Below are 22,677 nucleotides of genomic sequence, written 5' to 3'. Positions count from 1 at the left end.
TTACCCAGAATTTACAAATAGGTTTGACCAGCACCGTTGCCTTCTTTCCAACACTAAATGAAACTCTTGGAAACAGAAAAAGCTTTAGGGAAAAAGCAACCTACAGTGATTACAGCTGCCTATTTAAAACCACAGGCTCAATGGAACCAGTGACTGCTGCAAGGAAGGGAAAAGGGGGTTTCTATTGATTGCTTTATTGCTTTTACAGCTGCACACTGAGAGGGGTTGAGATGACCAAGGGGAGATCTTAACATCTTCAGCTAATTATAGAGTAATGCACTGATTAAATCCTGAGGTTCCTTTCCAATAGCTTTCCAATACTGCGGTGCAGTAATTTTGCCTGGAATACGAAGCAAAAGCAAGAACTCTGCCAACTCTTGTATTTGCAACTGATTCTATCTACAAATCTGAAAAGAGTGAATGCAGTGCACATTTTTTCAGCGCTTCACTGAAATTTTCTATGTCCTCTTCCAAAAACAGGAGATTGAAGGAATATGCAGCACAATTTCTGCACTGCCTTTATTGATGGTGTATGAAATCAGCTTCTGTTTCTGTTAACCAGCAGCAGATTTTTTCAATGTTTACTTAAATAGGTTTTAAGGTTTCATTGGAGTTTCTAGAATTTGATGTTCCGTGCAGGTAAACGGTGAAGCAATTAAATGTTTCACTGTGTCAAACCAGTCCAGCTCCATTTTGTAATGGTGTGATGATCACAGTGGCTTTCATTTAGCGACTCTATCTAGTTATTGAAATTATTTGGAGGGTGGGGTAGAAGGGCGGGGGAGAAGGAGCTATGTCATTTAGTGTTTTCCATGAGGGTTGGTTTTTTTATTTGTTTGTGAGATGTGGGCTTTGATGACAAGGCCAGCATTTATTGCCTGATTGCCCTTGAGGTGGTGGTGAGCCACTAGTTTGAACTAGTGCAGTCTGTGAGGAGAAGGTGCACCAACAGAGCTGGTAGGTGGGAAATTCACCCAGCGATGATCAAGGCAGGGTGATATATTTCTAGGTTGGGATGGTATATGGGGATTTTGGAGATGATGGTGTTCCTGTGCTCCTGCTGGCCCTGTCCTTTTAGGTGGCAGAGGTCTCGGGTTTAGGAGATGTCAAGGAAGAAAGTTGCAGCATTACATCTTATGGGTACACACCGCGGGCACTATGCTGGGGATGGATGGGATGCTGATCAAGCGGGCTACTTTATCCTGGATAGTGTTGAGCCTCGTGAGTGTTTTCCGTCACACTCCTGACTTGTGCCTTGTAGATGGGGGCACAGTAGCACAGTGGTTAGCACTGTTGCTTCACAGCATTAGGGATTCGGGTTCTATTCCCGGCTTGGGTCACTGCCTGTGTAGAGTCTGCATGTTCTCCATGTGTCTGCGTGGGTTTCTTCCGGGTGCTCCGGTTTCCTCCCACACATCGCGAAAGACATGCTTGTTAGGTGAATTGGACATTCTGAATTCTCCCTCAGTGTACCCGAACAGGTGCCGGAATGTGGTGACTAGAGGCTTTTCACAGTAACTTCCTTGCAGTGTAAATGTAAGCCTACTTGTGACAATAATAAAGATTATTATTATTATTTTGTGGACTTGGGATGAGAGTTCCTCATCACAAGCTATCTATCTGTTCTTGTTGCCACAGTATTTATGTGGCTGTTCCAGTTAAGTTTCTTGTCAATAATGACTCCAGAATGTTCCACTCAGGGCTGGACTCAAAGACCAGAGGGGTAGCGATCTTGATCAATAAACGCGTGGTATTCGAGGCAGGGAGAATTGTGTCAGACAAGGAGGGTAGGTACATAATGGTGAGTGGGAAGCTGGAGGGGGTGCGAGTCGTATTCGTGAACGTATATGATCCGAATTGGGACGGAGTGGAATTTATGAGGCGGGTATTAGGTAAGATCCCAGACTTAGAGTCACATAACCTGATTATTGGAGGAGTTTTAACACCGTTAAAATGGGGGGAGTAGACCCATGGAGGTTTGCACGGCCAAGGGCGAAGGAGTTTTCTTTTTTCTCCCATGTCCACAAGGTATACTCTCGCATCGACTTTTTGGTTCTGAGTAGGGCTCTAATACCGGGGGTGGTGGTGTGGCAATCGCAGTGTCAGACCATGCCCCACATTGGGTGGATCTACGGGTGGAGAGAGGGCAACGCCTCCTGTGGAGACTGGATGTGGGGTTGCTAGCGGATGAAGCAATCTGCGGACGGGTGGGTGAACAAGTCCATCCAGAACTACCTGGAAACAAATGATACGGGGGAAGCCTCTGCAGCGCTGGTTTGGGAAGCTTTGGAGACAGTGGTTCGAGGGGAATTAATCTCTATACGGGCCCACAGAGAAAATGCGGAGCGGGCTGAGAGGGATAGGTTAGTGGAGGAGATACTCCAGGAGATACCCGGAAGCCCCGGGCGCTGAGGGAGTGATGGAGGTTACAGGCGGAGTACGGGAAATTGGCAGAGATTTATGAGTACAGGGAAAAGGCAAGCAGAATGGTAGCGCACCAGCTCAGAAAAAAGGAGGCTGCCAGGGAGATAGGAAGAGTAAAGAGTAGAAGCGGGAATACTGTCCTGGACCCAGTGGAGGTGAATGAGGTGTTTAAGGACTTTTGTAGTAAATTATATGAGTCGGAACTCCCGGCTGGGGAGGAGGGGATGAGGCAGCTTTTGGATCAGTTGAGGTTTCCGAGGGTGGATGAGGAACTGGTGGAAGGGCTGGGAGCCCCAATTGAGATTGAGGAAATAATCGAGGGGCTGGAGGGCATGCAGTCGGGCAAGGCCCCGGGGCCTGACGGCTACATGATTGAATTCTATAAGAGGTTTTCAGAGATATTGAACCCACTGCTAGTGAGGACATTTAATGAAGCAAAAGACAAGGAAGTCCTCCCCCCAAAAATGTCGCAGGCCTCGATTTCATTGAAATGGGAGAAGGATCCGGAGCAATGCGGGTCATGCAGGCCAGTTTCTCTACTGAATGTGGACGCTAAACTTCTGGCTAAGATACTGGCCACAAGGATAGAGAACTGTGTTCCGGTGGTGATGGGGGAAGACTAGATGGGATTTGTAAAGGGCAGGCAACTCGAGGCCAATGTTCAAAGGTTTTTAAATGTTATTATGATGCCCTCAGAAGGAGAGGTGGAGGTGGTGGTGGTGGTAGCGACAGATGCGGATAAGGCTTTTGATCGGGCGCAGTGGAATTACCTGTGGGAGGCGCTGGGAAGGTTTGGGTTTGGTGATGGCTTCATTGACTGGGTGCGGTTGCTCTATCAGGCACCAGTAGCGAGTGTGTACACAAACCGGCTGAGGTTGGAGTATTTTAAACTACACCGAGGGACGAGGCAAGGGTACCCTTCTTCCCGTTACTGTTTGCTCTGGCCATAGAGCCATTGGCCATGGCGTTAAGAGCCTCTAGGAACTGGAAAGGGTTTGTCCGACTTGCTCTTGTGTATTTCAGACCCCTTGGAGGGGATGGGGGAAGTAATGCGAATCTGGGGGGGAATTTGGCAATTTTTTGGGGTATAAATTGAACATGGGGAAAAGCGAGATGTTCGTGATCCAGGCAAGAGGACAGGAGAAGAGACTTGGAGAGCTGCGGCTTAGAATGGTAGGAAAGAGCTTTCGGTATCTGGGAATCCAGGTGGCGTGGGAATGGAAGGCACTGCACAAGTTAAATCTATCCTGGCTGGTAGAACAAATGAAAGAGGACTTTAAGAGATGGGACATGCTCGCGCTATCGCTGGCGGGGAGGGTACAGACTGTGAAAATGACGGTCGTCCCCAGATTTCTGTTTGTCTTTCAGTGCCTCCCCATCTTCATCCCAAAGACCTTTTTCAAGCGGGTGAATAAGGTTATTACGGGATTTGTGTGGGTGAGTAAAACCCCGTGAGTGAAGAAAGTGTTGCTGGAGCGCAGTCGGGGGGAGGGTGGGATGGTGCTGCCGAACTTCTGCAATTACTACTGGGCGGCTAACATAGCCATGATTAGGAAGTGGGTAGTGGGGGAGGGGTCGGTATAGGAGCGGATGGAGGCGGCGTCATGCACTGATATCAGCACCTCTTCCGTTCTCGTCGGCCCGATACTCCACAAGTCCGGTGGTGGTAGCGGCTCTGAGAATCTGGGGGCAATGGAGGAGATATAACAGAGTGGAGGGAGCATCGGTTTGGACCCTGATTTATAATAATCATTGGTTTGTACCGGGTAGGCTAGATGGTGGGTTCCGGAGATGGCAAATGGCAGGAATTATAGATGGGAGCTTCCCCAGCTTGAAAACCTTGGATGATAAATTGGAATTGGCAGCAGGGAACAGGTATAGGTATTTGCAGGTGCGGGACGTCTTGAGAAAGCCGTTTCTGACCTTCCTGTGGCTGCCGCTACGGGGGTTACAGGACAGAGTAGTCTCCAGTACCTTGGTGGGAGAGGGGAAGGTATCAGATATTTACCAAGATCTGTTGGATGCAGAGGAAACCCCAGTGGAGGAGCTTAAGGGCAAGTGGGAGGAGAGATAGAGGCGGGTCTGTGGGCGGATGCCCTAAGCATGGTTAATACATCCTCATCATGGGGGCAGCATGGTGGCGAAGTGGTTGGCATTGCTGCCCCTCGGCGCCGAGGTCCCAGGTTCGATCCCGGCTCTGGGTCACTGTCCGTGTGGAGTTTGCACATTCACCCCATGTTTGCGTGGGTTTTGCCCCCACAACCCAAAGATGTGCAGGGTAGGTGGATTGGCCACATTAAATTGCCCCTGAATTGGGAAAAAAATGAATTGGATACTCTAAATTTATTTTAAAAAAATACATCCTCATCATGTGGCTTAGCCTGATACAATTCAAGATAGTCCACAGGGCACACATGACTATGGCCCGGATGAGTAACTTTTTCCGGATCGAGGACAGGTGTGCGAGGTGCGCGGGAAGCCCAACAAACTATGTTCACATGTTCTGGGCATGCCCGAAGCTTAGAGGGTTCTGGCAGGGTTTCACTGAGGCAATGTCCACGGTACTCGAAACACGGGTGGTGTCGAGGTGTCGAGACCGGAGGTGGCGATCTTTGGAGTGTCGGAAGAGCCGGGAGTTCAGGGGGCGAAAGAGGCCGACGTCTTGGCCTTTGCCTCCCTGGTAGCCCAGAGATGGATCTTGTTAACGTGAAGGGACTCGAAGCCCCCGAGTGTAGAGACATGGGTTAGTGACATGGCTGGGTTTCTCAGTCTCAAGAAAATAAAGTTCACCTCAAGAGGGTCAATGGCAGGGTTCTCCCGGAGGTGGCAGCCATTCGTCGACTTTCTCAGAGAAAATTAAATGGTCAGCAGAAGCAGTGTTCGAAAGGGGAGGTTTTGGGGGGGGGGGGGAAGAGAGGGCCGGATTGTTGTTTCATGGTTGGGGTGTGTGAAGATTGGTTTCGGGGGGAGGGGGAGGGGGAGAGGGAGAGAATGTTTATTGTACCATGCAAACAGCATTGTTATTGTTTTCATAAAAACTTGCAAATACCCTAATAAAAATATATTTAAAAAATGATTACTCCATAATGTTGTTGGTTAGTAGATGACGGTAACGCAGTTGAATATCAAGAGGTAGCGGCTAGACTTGTGCTTGCCCCCTGTGTGGCACAACTACTTGCCATTGATCAGCACAGGCCTGAATGTTGTCCGGATCTTGCTGCATGTGGACATGTACTGCTTCATTGTTTGAAGTTGCAAATTCAACTGAATTATATGCAATCATCAGTGCACATACCTGCTTATAACCTTATGATGAAGGAAGAGTCATGGATGTAACAACAAAATATGGTTATGTCTAGGGCACTGCCCTGGGGAACTGCTGCAGTAATGTCCTGGGCTGAGCTGTTTGATCTCCAGTCCTACCCCGTTTACTTTGTGCCAGGTATGACTCCAACCTGACGCCTGTTGACTTCAGTTTTGTTCAGGCTCTTTGATGCCACACTCAGTGGAAAGCTGCCTTGATGTCAAGGGTATTCACTCTGACTTCACCTCACTTCTTGAGTTCCGCTCTTTTGCCTATGTTTTAATTTGTAGCTTAGTGGGACTGGCAGAACACAATTGAGCATTGGTGGGATTAGTGTTCAGAAAACGATGCTTGAAGCAATGATGATGACTCCTTCCATTTCTCTGCTGATGTCTGAATAGACTAATGGGGCAGCAATAGGATAGTTATAGCTGTACTGGAACAGTTTGGCTGGAAGCATAGTTCTGAAGGACAGGTTTTCATCACTATTGGAACGATGTTATCAAGGCCTGTAATCTTTGCTGGATCTTGTGCACTTATCAGTCCACATGATATGAAGGAGCCACTTTGAATTACCTGAAGGTTGGTTTAAGAACACAAGAACTAGGAGCAGGAGTAGGCCATCTGGCCCCTCGAGCCTGCTCCGCCATTCAATGAGATCATGGCTGATCTTTTGTGGACTCAGCTCCACTTTCCGGCCCGAACACCATAACCCTTAATCCCTTTATTCTTCAAAAAACTATCTATCTTTACCTTAACAACATGTAATGAAGGAGCCTCAACTGCTTCACTGGGCAAGGAATTCCATAGATTCACAACCCTTTGGGTGAAGGAGTTCCTCCTAAACTCAGTCTTAAATCTACTTCCCCTTATTTTGAGGCTATGTCCCCTAGTTCTGCTTTCACCCGCCAGTGGAAACAACCTGCCCGCATCTATCCTATCTATTCCCTTCATAATTTTAAATGTTTCTATAAGATCCCCCCCTCATCCTTCTAAATTCCAATGAGTACAGTCCCAGTCTACTCAACCTCTCCTCATAATCCAACCCGTTCAGCTCTGGGATTAAACTAGTGAATCTCCTCTGCACACCCTCCAGTGCCAGTACGTCCTTTCTCAAGTAAGGAGCCCAAAACTGAACACAATACTCCAGGTGTGGCCTCACTAACACCTTATACAATTGCAACATAACCTCCCTAGTCTTAAACTCCATCCCTCTAGCAATGAAGGACAAAATTCCATTCGCCGCCTTAATCACCTGTTGCACCTGTAAACCAACCTTCTGTGACTCATGCACTAGCACACCCAAGTCTCTCTGCACAGCGGCATGCTTTAATATTTTATTGTTTAAATAATAATCCTGTTTGCTGTTATTCCTACCAAAATGGACAACCTCACATTTGTCAACATTGTATTCCATCTGCCAGACCCTAGCCCATTCACTTAACCTATCCAAATCCCTCTGCAGACTTCCAGTATCCTCTGCACTTTTCGCTTTACCACTCATCTTAGTGTCATCTGCAAACTTGGACACATTGCCCTTGGTCCCCAACTCCAAATCATCTATGTAAATTGTGAACAATTGTGGGCCCAACACTGATCCCTGAGGGACACCACTAGCTACTGATTGCCAACCAGAGAAACACCCATTAATCCCCACTCTTTGCTTTCTATTAATTAACCAATTCTCTATCCATGCTACTACTTTACCCTTAATGCCATGCATCTTTATCTTATGCAGCAACCTTTTGTGTGGCACCTTGTCAAAGGCTTTCTGGAAATCCAGATATACCACATCCATTGGCTCCCCGTTATCTACTGCACTGGTAATGTCCTCAAAAAATTCCACTAAATTAGTTAGGCACGATCTGCCCTTTATGAACCCATGCTGCGTCTGCCCAATGGGACAATTTCTATCCAGATGCCTCGCAATTTCTTCCTTGATGATAGATTCCAGCATCTTCCCTACTACCGAAGTTAAGCTCACTGGCCTATAATTTCCTGCTTTCTGCCTACCTCCCTTTTTAAACAGTGGCGTCACGTTTGCTAATTTCCAATCCACCGGGACCACCCCAAGAGTCTAGTGAATTTCGGTAAATTATCACTAGTGCATCTGCAATTTCCCTAGCCATCTCTTTTAGCACTCTGGGATGCATTCCATCAGGGCCAGGAGACTTGTCTACCTTTAGCCCCATTACCTTGCCCATCACTACCTCCTCAGTGATAACAATCCTCTCAAGGTCCTCACCTGTCATAGCCTCATTTCTATCAGTCGCTGGCATGTTATTTGTGTCTTCCACTGTGAAGACCGACCCAAAAAACCTGTTCAGTTCCTCAGCCATTTCCTCATTTCCCATTATTAAAACTCCCTTCTCATCCTCTAAAGGACCAATAGTTACCTTAGCCACTCTTTTTTGTTTTACATATTTGTAAAACCTTTTACTGTCTGTTCTTGTATTCTGAGCAAGTTTACTCTCATACTCTATCTTACTCTTCTTTATAGCTTTTTTAGTAGCTTTCTGTTGCCCCCTAAAGATTTCCCAGTCCTCTAATCTCCCAGCAATCTTTGCCACTTTATATGCTTTTCCCTTCAATTTGATACTCTCCCTTATTTCCTTAGATATCCACGGTCGATTTTCCCTCTTTCTACCATCCTTTTTGTTGGTATAAACCTTTGCTGAGCACTGTGAAAAATCGCTTGGAAGGTTCTCCACTGTTCCTCAACTGTTCCACCATAAAGTCTTTGCTCCCAGTCTACCTTAGCTAGTTCGTCTCTCATCCCCTTATAATCTCCTTTGTTTAAACACAAAACACTAGTATTTGATTTTACTTTCTCACCCATCATCTGTATTTTAAATTCCACCATATTGTGATCGCTCCTTCCGAGAGGATCCCTAACTATGAGATCATGAATCAATCCTGTCTCATTACACAGGACAAAATCTAGGACCGCTTGTTCCCTCGTAGGTTCCATTACATACTGTTCTAGGAAATTATCGCGGATACATTCTATAAACTCCTCCTCAAGGTTGCCTTGACCGACCTGGTTAAACAATCGACATGTAGATTAAAATCCCCCATGATAACTGCTGTACCATTTCTACATGCATCAGTTATTTCTTTATTTATTGCCTGCCCCACCATAACGTTACTATTTGGTGGCCGATAGACTACTCCTATCAGTGACTTTTTCCACCTTACTATTCCTGATTTCCACCCAAATGGATTCAACCTTATCCTCCATAGCACCGATGTCATCCCTTACTATTGCCTGGATGTCATCCTTAAATAGCAGAGCAACACCACCTCCCTTACCATCCACTCTGTCCTTCCGAATAGTTTGATACCCTCGGATATTTAACTCCCAGTCGTGACCATCCTTTAACCATGTTTCAGTAATGGCCACTAAATCATAGTCATTTACGATGATTTGTGTCATCAACTCATTTACTTTATTCTGAATACTACGAGCATTCAGGTAAAGTACACTTATGTTGGTTTTTTTTACCTCTGTTTTGAATCTTAACATCTCCAGTTTTATTCCTTTTGTTATTACTGGGCCTATTCACTGAGCTCCCCTCAGTGACTGTACCTTGTACTGTCGCCCTTTTAGATTTTTGACTATGTCTTCTCTGCCTTGCACTTTTCCTCTTACTTCCTTTTGCTTCTGTCCCTGTTTTACTACCTTCCAACTTCCTGCATCGGTTCCCATCCCCCTGCCACATTAGTTTAAACCCTCCCCAACAGCTCTAGAAAACACCCCCCTAGGACATCGGTTGCAGCCCTGCCCAGGTGCAGACCGTCTGGTTTGTACTGGTCCCACCTCCCCAGAACTGGTCCCAATGCCCCAGGAATTTGAATCCCTCCCTCTTGCACCATCTCTCGAGCCACGCATTCATCCTATCTATCCTGACATTCCTACTCTGACTAGCTCGTGGCACTGGTAGCAATCCTGAGATTACTACCTTTGAGGTCCTACTTTTTAGTTTAACTCCTAACTCCCTGAATTCCGCTTGTAGGACCTCACCCCGTTTTTTACCTATATCGTTGGTGCCTATGTGCACCATGACAGCTGTCTGTTCACCCCCCCCCCCCCCCCCCCCCCCCCCCCCCCCAATCCAAAGAATGTCCTGCAGCCGCTCCGAGACATCCTTGACCCTTGCACCAAGGAGGCAACATACCATCTTGGAGTCTCGATTGCGTCCACAGAACCGCCTGTCTATTCCCCTTACGATCGAGTCCCCTATCACTATAGCCCTGCCATTTTTCTCCCTGCCCTGCTGCGCAGCAGAGCCAGCCACGGTGCCATGAACCTGGCCTCTGCTGCCTTCCCCTGGTGAGCCATCTCCCTCAACAGTATCCAAAGCGGTATATCTGTTTTGCAGGGAGATGACCGCAGGGGACACCTGCACTGCCTTCCTACTCTTGCTCTTTCTTTTGGTCACCCATTTGCTATCTCCCTCAGTGATGGTGGTATCTGCAGGGAGGGGAAATTGAGGTGGGTTAGCCACTTGACATTGTGGTTGAGCGTGGTTTCAAATGCTTCAGCCTTGTCTTTTGCCCTAACTTGCTGGTGCATGCCTACCTTGAGAATGGGATTGCTCAGGGAACCACCTGCTTCTGATAAGTTTATTTGTCCATCATCATTCATGACTGGATATGGCAAGGCTGCAGAGCTTTGACCTGACCTAGTTGTGGAATTGCTTAGCTCTGTCTGTAGCATGCAATTTTGGATCTGCTGTGAATCTCAGCATCATCAAGGCGCATAACAGAATGGCTGGTGTTCTCAGTGGAAAAACCGGAATACTTCTCCACGAAGACTGTGGTCTCGGACTCTGACCAATACTATCATGAGCAGATGCCATCTGTGTTAGTTAGACTGGAGAAGGCAAATTCAAATAGAATTTTCCCCATGTGTTGGTTCGCTTACCACAAGCCCAGTTTGGCAGATTTTCCATTTAGGACTCAGGCAGTTTGGTCAGCAGTGAAGTACCAGGGCATTTTTGGTGATCAATATTGATGTCCCCATTTCTAGATATATTCTCTGCTCTAGCCACCCTCGATGCTTTCTCCAAGTGGTATTCAGCATGGAGGTGTACTGTAAGAGTCCTTCCTATTTATTCCCTTTTTTCCCCTTTTATTTTTGCTGTTACGTTTGTGATCCATGGATGATTTACAGATATGTCTTTACGGCAACCAATATCTTTAATTCACAGCTGAAGAAAGCAGTGGCCTGTGCCTTTAATTTAAACAGGATGCAGAAGACTGTGCTGATTTCACCTGATGATTGCAGACTGACGGGCTGCAGTGATGACTCGGGTTTCATTGATTTGGCTAGTGGCCAATGAATTGGCCCAAAAGGCCGTGTCTTGCCCTGGTAACAGGTGGTGATTGGATCTGATCTCAATGGAATATTTTCAAAGTGTTGAGGGTTCCAGTTCCAGGCCAGTTTTGATTCTGGGAGCCTGGATGAGGGGATCTAACTAACTCTCTCCAGAAATATCTCACTAATCCGCTCCAGAAGGCCACTGTTGAGGGCTGACTCTCCAGAAAGCCCTGGGTGGCATTCTCTTGAGACTGCAGTCAAACTACGAGTTGTGGTTTGATGTAAAATAAGGTGTCTCTCCAGAAAGTGCTGAATGTGAACCTCAAACGGAGGTCCAATTTGATAAGAAGTGTCTCTCCAGAAAGACTGCTGCCTCTGAGGACTGAATATGCTAACCTGCGGGGACCCTGAATGAATGATTCTGCAAAGATGACCATTACCAGCTGTAAACCAGAGACTTTAATCAGGCAGCGTGCTGTGAGGAAAGTCTGTGAAACAACCATGCGTGTTGAAGCAAATACTTATCTTTTGACCTTCACCGTTATAATTTCTACTGCTTTCCATCCCTCGGTCTTTGTCTATCTTGTGTATGCGGGTGGAGGATGGGACAGTTTAAAAATAAATAAATTTAGGGCACCCAATTACTTTTTCCAATTAAGGGGCAATTTAATGTGGTCAATTCACCTGACCTGCACCTCTTTGGGTTGTGGGGGTGAGACCCACGCTGACACTGGGAGGATGTGCAAACTCCACACGGGCAGTGACCCAGGGCCGGGATCGAACCCAGGTCCTCAGTGCTGTAGGCAGCAGTGCTAACTACTGCACCACCGTGCTAATCTGAGGGTGGGACAGTTAAAGTAGGTGGTACGTATTAGCTTATCTAGTTGTATTTACTGCATATTTCTTGATGGTTCTTGGTACAGTAATTGTATTTCAATTTACAAACCTGGGGCGGGATTCTCCCCTACCCGGCGTGATGGGGGGGTCCCGGCGTAGGGGAGTGGCGCCAACCACTCCGGGGTCGGGCCTGCCCAAAGGTGGGGAATTCTCCGCACCTTTGGGGGCTAGCCCCGCGCCGGAGCGGTTGGCACCAGAAGACTGGCGCAAACAACCGGCGCCAGCGGCCTTTCAGGCCCGCCGCCCGGCAGCATGCGCGTTTCTCTTCCACTTCTGCCATGGCGGAGGCCGTGGCGGCAGCGGAGGAGAAAGAGTGCACCCAGGGCACTGGCCCGGAGTCTGAGCGGGTGGCCCCGATCGCAGGCCTGGCCACCGTGGGGGCATCCCCTGGGGTCTGATCGCTCCCCCCCCCCCCCCAGGACCCCGGGGGCCCGGTCGCGGCGCCGATCCCGCCACCACCAGAGGTGGTTCAAACCTCGGCGGCGGGAGAGGCCTCCCAGCGGCGGGACTTCGGCCCATCGCGGGCTGGAGAATCGCCGCAGGGGCCTCGCCGATCGGAGTGGCGTGATTCCCGCAACCGCCACTTCCCGGGGGCAGGATTTTCGGCGACCCCAGGCGATTCTCCGACCCTGCTGGGGGGTCAGAGAATTTCGCCCCTGGTGACTGGAATTATTGGGCAGCCAAGGGCCAAAGATTTGGGAATTTCTAGAAGTAATATCGGTTGATTCACGTGTGTTGTGACTCCAGGATGAGTGGAGCTGGAACTGACCTCTTGCTTGTCAAGGGTGTTGTAATAGTACTTATTAATTTGCTGAGAAAGGGCAGTAGGTGGTCATCAACAGGTTTCCTTGTCTATGTTTGACCTGATGCCATGAGACATTGTGAACTCGGAGGGCTGCTGCACTGTTCACTCTGAGCTACTTCAAGAAGGTCTGTCCCAGTGGGACAGGAAATACAAGAATAGTGATGGAGGAGTTTGGGATGTAAGCTAAGGGTATTACTCTGAGAGTATGTGTAGGTCAGGTTGCTGCGTAATAGTCTGTGGGGCAACTGCCCCAAATTTAACACACATCTTCAGATATTAGTGAGGAGGACTTTGTCGGACCCATTGAGCTGGTGTGTTTTGTCATTTCCGGTGCCACGGTCGATATTGGGTAGTTCATTTGATTCGATTTTTAGCTGACTATTTTGTAACTGTTTCGATCCAACTGAATGGCTTCCCTCAGCCTTTTCAGAGAACTATTGAAAGTCAGTGGCATAACTGAGAGTCTGGAGTCATATAAAGGCTAGTCTGGGTAAGGACATTAAACTTCCTTTCCTTAAACCAGATGTGTTTTTACAACACAATTGCTCTGTGGCACAGGTCAACAGTCTAGGAGATGATAGTGCTTTGTACGTAATGACATGAATCGCTTGCAGTATAATCAAACTAAGTCACACGCACCATAATTTCCTGGAATGTTATCTATGGATAGTTTTGGTAGAGACTCCAACTTATTTGAATTACATGGTTGACCAGGAATCTCTCCTTCTCCTATCAGGATATACAAATTGATGCTTGATTCGTTTGGCTGCATTACAAATGCATTTTCCTTGGCCATCATGATGGCATAGTAGTTAGCACTGCTGCCTCACCGCTCCTGGGACCCGGGTTCAATTCTGGTCTCGGGTGACTGTCTGGAGTTAGCACTTTCACTTTTCAAAGATGTGCAGGTTTGGCCAAGATGGATTGGCCACGCTAAATTGGCCCTAAATCACCGAGGTTTGTTTATGGGATTATTGGGATAGGCAGGAGGCGTGGGCTTTGGTGGACTGATCTTGCAAAGAGTTGGTGCAGACTCGATGGACCAAATGGCCTCTTCCTGCACTGTAGGGATTCTGTGATCAAGTCTTGAGTGGGACATAAACCCGGAGCTTCTGTCTAAGAGGCAGGGACGCTATCCACTGTGACACAAGACCCCCCCCCCCCACACAAGCGTTGTCACTAGAGTGTAATTTTTCAGCCAGTCCAGGCCCACAAACTCAGTGCTTTGAAAATTTGTTGTTCTGTTAAGTACTAGATGCACATCAGGAAATTTCAGATGGGTGTCTTGCACATAATTTTTAAGCATTACAAATATTATTAATTTTCTTCCCTGTCAGTAATTGGCTCCTGATAATGCATTTGCCTGTTTTATAGTGTGGATCTGTGTTGCTATTTTCAGGCACGGCTGTTACCTGAGGGATTGTTGAGATTACTTGGTGTGTCTTTGCATTGATGTTGTGAGTGATGCACACGGTGAATATTTCACAGCACTGCACCAATGAGTTGGAATTCTGCAGGATCACTGCTGCTTCCAACCCTGCACACAAATAGAGTTTATAGATTTTGCTGAATTGTCATTTCATTTTCATTAACTTTTTTTTTTAATTCACTTTTCAGTTTATTCCATGTTTTCTTTTCATTTAGATTTGGCTTGAACCTGCAAAACTTATTGTGAAACAAGTGCGAAGTAAGTGCTTTTGTTTTTGGTTTTGTTTTGTTCATTCCCTCAACCCAGCTCCCCAAAGCTGTTGCGATGTGCATTTTTGTACTTGATTAGCTCATTGTGATTTAGCTTGGATGGCAATGTTGGCCAGGGAAATACCTTGCAGCTAATAAATTTGAAGACACCCTGGTTTAAATCAGATCATAGAATTTACAGTGCAGAAGGAGGCCATTCGGCCCATCGAGTCTGCACCGGCTCCTGGAAAGAGCACCCTACCCAAGGTTAACACCTCCACCCTATCCCCATAACCCAGTAACCCCACCCAACACTAAGGGCAATTTTATCAAGTCCAATCCACCTAACTTGCACATCTTTGGACTGTGGGAGGAAATCGGAGCACCCGGAGGAAACCACACACACACGGGGAGCACGTGCAGACTCCGCACAGACAGTGACACAAGCCGGAATCGAACCTGGGACCCTGGAGCTGTGAAGTGATTGTGCTATCCACAAGGCTACCGTGCTGCCCTTTATAGATTTGAACCTAATGCTTGAAGGTCATCCAGCGTGCAATCATGTATGTCCCTGCCTATAGTTTAATGACACTGCTGGCATTCGGTGCAGCTGAGATTTTGGATAGGTTTTGATAAGTCACAATTCTCCCGCCATTGCGTATGGTCTGCCTTGTCAGGAAAGAGAGAAACACTAGGACAAATCCGATGCGTGACAGTATATCAATACAAGAGCTCTTGGTGGGGGGGAGGGGGGGAGTAAGAGTGAAATGCAGTGAGATTCACACAACTGTTTTTGGGATTGTAGGTACTGTGTTTGGGGCCTACATTATGCTCCAATCTGTTGGAGCCTCACTGTATAATTAGTTAAGGAGGAACTCAGAAGTTCTGTGGCAGTTCTGAAGATGTAACAAGCAAGGAATTTGGTGTTTCATATGCTGAATGATGTTTCATGTGGCAAGTGGAACTTTGTGACATGTTTGCTGACTCGCCTGCAGCTCTGTAACATGAGGAATTGAAAAAGAAAAGCAAAAATGAAATCTATTTCTAAACAAAAAGAAGCCGCATAGAATTTCTGTCGGGTAAGTCTGGAAGTGATGCTTGAGCAAATTGCTCAGAAATGCAATCCATGGCAAAAGTCACCAATCACCCCTAAAATATAGAAATAGACCTGTTCAACTGCAAAGGTTGCCATGGATATATTTTGCTGTGTTTTTCAATATAAATGTGCTTGCGTGATTGCCGAATGCTCTAATTCATCACTTTAATGTTGAGGAAGAGTAGAGGGAGTTGTATTCTGCATTCTGTCTCTCATCTGGGTGTGCGTGATGCTGGCACTAGATGCCAAGCCAGCATTAAAATCTCTTTGTCATGAAAACAAACCTATAAATAAACTAATATGCAGTAACTTTTTATTGAACCAATGGTATTCATGAGCGTAGGGGACTGGGCTCCACTCCATTACTGCCCCCGGTGACATGACTCAAATCGGGTCTCGCAGTGAGTGTCTAAGAATGACCCTGAAGCAAAATACCGGGTGTTTGGATGGTAGATGCTGTCCCCTGCTGCAGTTCAAGAGGGATTCCTGATACTTGACTGCAAATTTAAGCTGTATTTTGCCAGGAATGATTGACAGTTCTGTTTTGGAAATTCCTGGTTATTGCCATCATCCCATGTCAGATCAAAAATCAAAACCTTTTTTTCATTCCTTTGAGAAGCTGATTGTTTTCATGTGCGAAATTAAATGGGAGCTGTGGGGCAATTTGTGTTTTTTAAACACTCATTTATTTCTGATTATTTTGGCTTCCAAATCTGGACCATTCACATGAACTCCCAACACCTTTCTCTTGAACTGCAACCTAGGCAAACAAGCAACAGAATAATAGCAACATACTGCAGATGTCGGAAATCTGAAATAAAACCAGAAAATACTGGGCAAACACGCAGCAGGTCTGGTAGCATCTGTGGCGAGAAACATAGTTGCGTTTTGAGCCTGAAGAAGAGTCATGTGGACTTGAATCGTTAACTTTGTTTCTCTCTCCCCAGCTGCTGCCAGACTTGCTGAGTTTGTTCACCATTTTTTGCTTTTATTAAACAAACAGCAGGTCCTCTTTGATAATTCATTGTACATCGGGGCCAGACTGCAGAAAATTCCACTGCCAATTTTTGAAAGCAACAGGGCCCCAGAGCAGACCTCGTCATTCACATTTATCAATTCCATTTCTTAAACCCCGAATAAACAGATCATTTTGTGATATAGAATTTATTGCAGGAAATCTTTTATTCAAATCTCTTGAAGTGATACTTTTATGAGCTGCATTTGAGTGCACACAGATGTCTTTTATCTTTGAAGAATGTGAATCTTTTCTCAGATTTTGAAATTATCTCGTGAGATTCTCCCCATGATGGAAGCTGCCATTTAAAGAAATATTTAGGCGGGTAATTAAGGGACCTACATTTTGGATGCAAAATCAAAAAGGGTTAAATATAGACTGAAGCAATCATTGTGCGCGAGTGCACAGTGTGGCGGGTGTGCATGTTTCATTAGCTCAACAAACCCTCTTCATAACAGGGTGCTTGACATGCATTACAACATTTATGCTAAGTACCCTTTGCACAGGGTCTAAGTTTTAAAGTAATAAGTTACAAACACTTTAGACGGAAATTAATCTTTATCACGTGGAATCATGCATATTTAAATCAGCCACCTTGAAATGTGAGTGAATTGTTTCTGTGGCAGGCTTTCTTGGCCCTGCCTCTGTTCCATGCTTCTATTTGAAGGGAAGTTCATGTCTCAGTTTTTGAGTCTTTCTCATTCTTTGCAGGACCAAAGAACACCGTATTCAGGCTTTCTGTTAAGTTTTTCCCCCCTGATCCTGGCCAACTGCAGGAGGAGTACACAAGGTAATGAGCGACACTGGATCCATTCAAACTGGTGATTTTCTTAGTGTTTCGTGATGCCGTTACCCCCCTAGTCTTATTCTCGGGTTGCAGCCTCAGAATGGTAGTTACAAAGTTTCTAACCATTTCCCATTTCCTGGTGATCATTATGCTTCATAATGCAGTGTGTTATGCTTCTAAGTTTTTCTCCTGTCCGTGGATTCCCCCACAATATTACTGAAATGAAAAGGACTACATTGAGCATTTGAATCAGATTATCTTGTCCACTTTTCTTTGTTGAGAGTGTAAAACCCCAGATTGGAATGGTGTTCAACTCACTTGATATAGCCAGTGAGAGGATTAGAATAGACAAATCCTGTTTAAGATTAGCGTTGCTGAGCACATTGTCACTTCTGAATGGTTTTTGTTGAGCCCAGTCTTGCCCCTTGATTCAGAGACAGCTAATCCTGCTCTAGTTATGGATCCTCACTCCTAATTTACTACCCCTTGCGAGAGGCCTATGGAATTAAGGGGAAAGTGGCAGTATGCATATGGAATGGATGCAGTTACAGCACGCAAAAGGTATGATGGATAGGTGATTTGCCATCTGAGATGTAGTTTGTAGTGTTCTCTAAATGGCACAATTTTAAAATGATTAGCGAGAACTTGGTGTCCATATACATTTGGGCAGCACGGTAACATAGTGGTTAGCACAATTGCTTCACAGCTCCAGGGTCCCAGGTTCGATTCCCGGCTTGGGTCACTGTCTATGCGGAGTCTGCACGTTCTCGCCGTGTGCATGGGTTTCTTCTGGGTGCTCCGGTTTCCTCCTACAGTCCAAAGATGTGCAGGTTAGGTGGATTGGCCATGCTAAATTGCCCTTAGTGTCCAAAATTGCCCTTAGTGTTGGGTGGGGTTACTGGGTTATGGGGACAGGGTGGCGATGTGGGCTTGAGTAGGGGGCTCTTTCCAAGAGCCAGTGCAGACTCGATGGGCCAAATGGCCTCCTTCTGCACTGTAAATTCTGTGATTCTGTATATGCTTCTTAAAGATAACAGGGCAAGATTATAAATAAAGGCATAGAATGTAGAGACAGCAATCGTGTTCAAACTTTCGAAATCACTGGTTAGTATTGTGGACAATTTTGGATACTGTGCTTCAGGAAATATGTAAAGGAGGCTTACCAGGATGTTTAAAAAATAAACTTAGATTACCCAATTCTTTTTTTTTCCCAATTAAGGGCAATTTGGTGTGGCCAGTTCATCTATCCTGCACATCTTTTCAGTTGTGAGGTGAGACCCATGCAAACACGGGGAGAATGTGCAAACTCCACACGGGCAGTGACCCGGGGCCGGGTCAGGGGTCCTGGGCGCTGTGAGGCAGCAGTGCCGCCACTGTGCTGCCTCAGGTTTACACGGATGTTGACAGTGATAAGGGACTTCAGTTATAAGAGGTTGGGGAAGTTAGGCTTGATCTCCTTGGAGCAGAGAGGCTAAGAGGTGATCTAATAGAATTTTCTGAGATGACAAGAGGTAATAGAGTAGATAGAGGAAGTGTATTCCCCCTGGTGAGTGGATGAATAGTCAGAGGTTATAGTTTCAGAATTGGAAAAAGGTTCAGAGGGAGGATGAGAGTTATATTTCACTTTACCTTTCTGGATCGGGAACACTGGTGGTGAAAGCTTAGCCCATGAGTAATTTCCAAAGGGACAAGTATTTAAGGACCAGCAACCTACAGGTATATAGACTGAGAAAAAAAAAACTGGGTGTAAGACTAAACACAACTGTTACAAAAGAGCCAACACAGCCACGATGAGCTGAATGGCCTTGTGTTGTAAGTTTCAATGGTACTGTGCTCCAAATTGGATGCTTGCAAAGATTCTAAGTACTTGGAGTATGTGGGAAAATCATATTTTCAGCGCCTCTACATGGTCATGGCTGAATTCTGCCTCATCCCATTTTGGATCTGTTCTGGCTGCTGGTGTCTGTCATATTGACGTTTTTTTTAAATCTAAAAGGACCATGGCTGATGTTATGGATCACTGCATCTGATGTATGTAGTGGAGTTCTGGGACTCCAGGCATTTGAAAGAAACATACTCTATTCTGAAACCTTAATGAATAATTTGAGAGACCCTGGTTTAATCAGCAGGTGGGCAGTTGATACAAAAGAACCAGGCAACTGTTAGTGATGCTGGCTGTGCTGTGGCGAATGCCAACTTGTATGAGAAGCCATCAATGTAATGTGTTCATTTTTCTTTTCTAGGTACTTGTTTGCACTGCAGATTAAGCGGGACCTTGCAGAGAACAAAATCATGTGCAATGAGAATACGTCCGCACTCATTATTTCTCATCTTTTGCAGTGTGAGTATTGAGGATAAACAAGACGATGCCACCTCGAGTTCATCAGTGTTATGTGAATGCAACAAAAAGCAACTGCAGAAATTACGCTCAAGGCTGACAGTGCTCGCTCCTTTGGCACTGATTGAAGCCAATTAATCTAAAGCCACAAATTGGTTTGGCTGATGAACCTTTTGAACCCTATGTTCTCAGACATAATTTTGTAATGGCACACCGCAGCAATCTTGTTGATTACTTGTTTAGTAATTAGTGGCTAATAATTAGTGGCTGTGTAACCAGATTTTTTAATGCTGTTTGCTTCGTTAGACGAAGCAAAGGAGCACCAAGCGGGGGGTGGCATTGAATGTTAAATGTAGGTTTGCAAATCTGGGGAAAGCTACCGTATATACTCGCGTAACATGCGACTTTTGAGCACTTAATTTGAAGCCTAAATTTCAGGGATCGCATGATACGCGAGGTACAAAAATCGCGGGTGTGAAATGCTGGCCAAGATAAGTCACATAGCATCCAGCTGGCTTTACTAGCGTCGTTCAGCCACTTGCCGTTTCCATTCATAAAAACATGAATGGAAACGTCAAGTGGCTGAACATCTTCCCATCAGAATACTACTCTTCAGATTTTGACCACAGCATTCTGATGGAAAGATGTTCAGCCACTTGACGTTTCCATTCATGTTTTTATGAATGGAAACGGCAAGTGGCTGAACAACACGAGTAAAGCCAGCTGGAAAGCTGTTCGAATCGCGAACAGCTTTCACAGCAGAAGCAACTCTGCAGAAACCACACACAATGATACCATTTGGAAGTTTTAGTTTCCAAAATTAATTTCCAAAAAAGCCACTCGCATGATACATGAGGTATACCATAAAATCATGTTTTGGGGACGAAAATTTAGGGGTCGCATGATACGCGAGATCGAAGGATACGCGAGTATATACGGTAGTTAGAATAGCACTCTAACTCGAAGGAACGAGGGAAAATTGGATCGAATGGCATGGTGGGCTTCAGAAGACTAAAAGAAGAAAAGGCTACAAAACATAATAGCATCAATAAATAATCTTTTATTGTCACAAGTAGGCGTATATTAACACAGCAATGAAGTTACTGTGAAAAGCCCCTAGTCGCCACATTCCGCCGCCTGTTCGGGTACACTGAGGGAGAATTTAGAATTCTCAGCTGGTATGGGAATTGAACCCGTGCTACTGGCCTTGTTCTGCATCACAAACCAGCTGTCTAGCCCACTGACCTAAACCAGCTTTCATAGCTTTCAATATAGAGACATAAAAACATCAGCGATGGAGAGTTCAGAGCTAAGCATCAAAGTGATTGCCTATTGGGTAACTTTTTTCTACCATGTCTAGGAGTGTGAGGGGGATACAGGAAGTGTCCCCCAGATATGGGAAGAGTACTGATGCTTTGGATGGACTTGGGCTTTATAGAGCGTTGAGTTGTTGGAGGGTGGGGCTGCTGGTTGGCAAAGTTGCTTCATAGTAGTGGGAAATGAAGCAAAGTGGGGGTCTTTAAGAAGCAAGTTCAAGTGTGGAGTAATGGTATCTGCCATCAGTAATGGAGTGAATGACGAGGACGTGGTATACCTACTGTCACAGCTTCCGAAGTCAGATTAGCCTTTTTGAAAGGGAATCCTCGGAAAGCAATGGCTTCTGACCGAGTCTCTCGTCGTGAACTCAGATCCTGCGCAGACCAATTGCCGGGGTTGTTTGTGGACATTTGCAACTTCTCCCTACTCCATCCCGAGTTTCCCAACTGCTTCAGGAAGATCACCATCATACCAGTGCAAAAGAAGAACCAGACATGTCTCAATGACTCTTGTCCAGTGGCCTTGGCATCTATCATTATGAAGTGCTTCGAAAGGTTGGTCATGAGACACGTCAACTCCATGGTCCCAGACATCCATTGCAATTCACATACCGCCACAACCGGTCCACAGCAGATACCATCTCCCTGACCCTACATTCATCCCTGGAGCATCTCAACAACAATACTCCTATTCATTGACTACTGTTCCGCCTTCAACACCATAATCATAGCCAAGTTCATATCAAAACTCCAAAACCTAGGGACATGGCTCCTCCCTCTGCAACTGGATCATCGAGTTCCTGACCCATAGACCACAATCAGTAAGGATAAACAACAACACCTCCTCCACGATAGTCCTCAATACCGGGACCCCGCAAGGCTGCGTACTTAGCCCCCTACTGTACCCCCTGTACACACACGACTGTGTTGGCTCCAACTCCCAACAGGTTTGCTGATGACACGATCGCAGTAGATCGGATCTCGAACAACGATGAGTCAAAGTACAGGGAAATAGAGAACTTAATGGTGTGGTGTAACAACAACAATCTCTCCCTCAACGTCAACAAAACTGAGGAGCTGTCATTGACTTCAGGAAGCGAAGCATTGTACACACCCCTGTCTGCATCAATGGTGCCGAGGTGCAGATGGTTGACGGCTTCAATTCCTAGGTATGCAATCTGTCCTGGTCCATCCATGTTGACGCCATGACCAAGAAAACACAACAGCGTCTAGAGTTACTCAGGAAATTAATGAAATTAGCATGTCCACATTGACTCTTGCCAATTTTTACTGATGCACCATATAATGAATCCTATCTGGCTGCATCACAGCCTAGTAACTGCTCGGCCCAAGACCGCAAGAAACTACAGAGAGCTGTGAACACAGCCCAGTCCATCCTGGAAACTGCCTCCCATCCATTGACTCTGCTGACAGCTCACGCTGCCTTGGGAAAGTAGGCAGCATCGTCAAAGACCCCTCCCACCTAGGCTATTCTCTCTTCCAAGCACTTCCATCGGGCAGGATATACAAATGTCTGAGATCCAACCTCTTCAGTCAGGCAGGAGGTACAAATGTGACACAGTGGTTAGCGCTGCTGCCTCACAGCACCTAGGACCCAAATTCGATCTCGGCCCCAGGTCACTCTACCTGTGGAGTTTGCACATTTTCCTTGCGTCTGCGTGGATCTCACCCCCA

The 22,677-nt window shown here is 46.1% G+C and overlaps 1 protein-coding gene across 1 annotated transcript in view; it reads left to right on the top strand.

The window, feature by feature from the left end:
• farp2 (FERM, RhoGEF and pleckstrin domain protein 2) overlaps positions 1–22,677 on the top strand; it is a 228,832-nt gene that overhangs the window by 69,565 nt on the left and 136,590 nt on the right. Inside the window, 3 exon segments of the mRNA XM_038816227.1 lie at positions 14,398–14,440; positions 17,253–17,331; positions 19,572–19,669. Of these exon segments, the coding sequence (XP_038672155.1) occupies positions 14,398–14,440; positions 17,253–17,331; positions 19,572–19,669 (220 nt within the window).

The sequence above is a fragment of the Scyliorhinus canicula genome, chromosome 13 (genome assembly GCF_902713615.1).
Source record: "Scyliorhinus canicula chromosome 13, sScyCan1.1, whole genome shotgun sequence".
Classification (NCBI taxonomy): Eukaryota; Metazoa; Chordata; class Chondrichthyes; order Carcharhiniformes; family Scyliorhinidae; genus Scyliorhinus; species Scyliorhinus canicula.
This window is presented reverse-complemented; position numbering and strand designations above follow the sequence as displayed.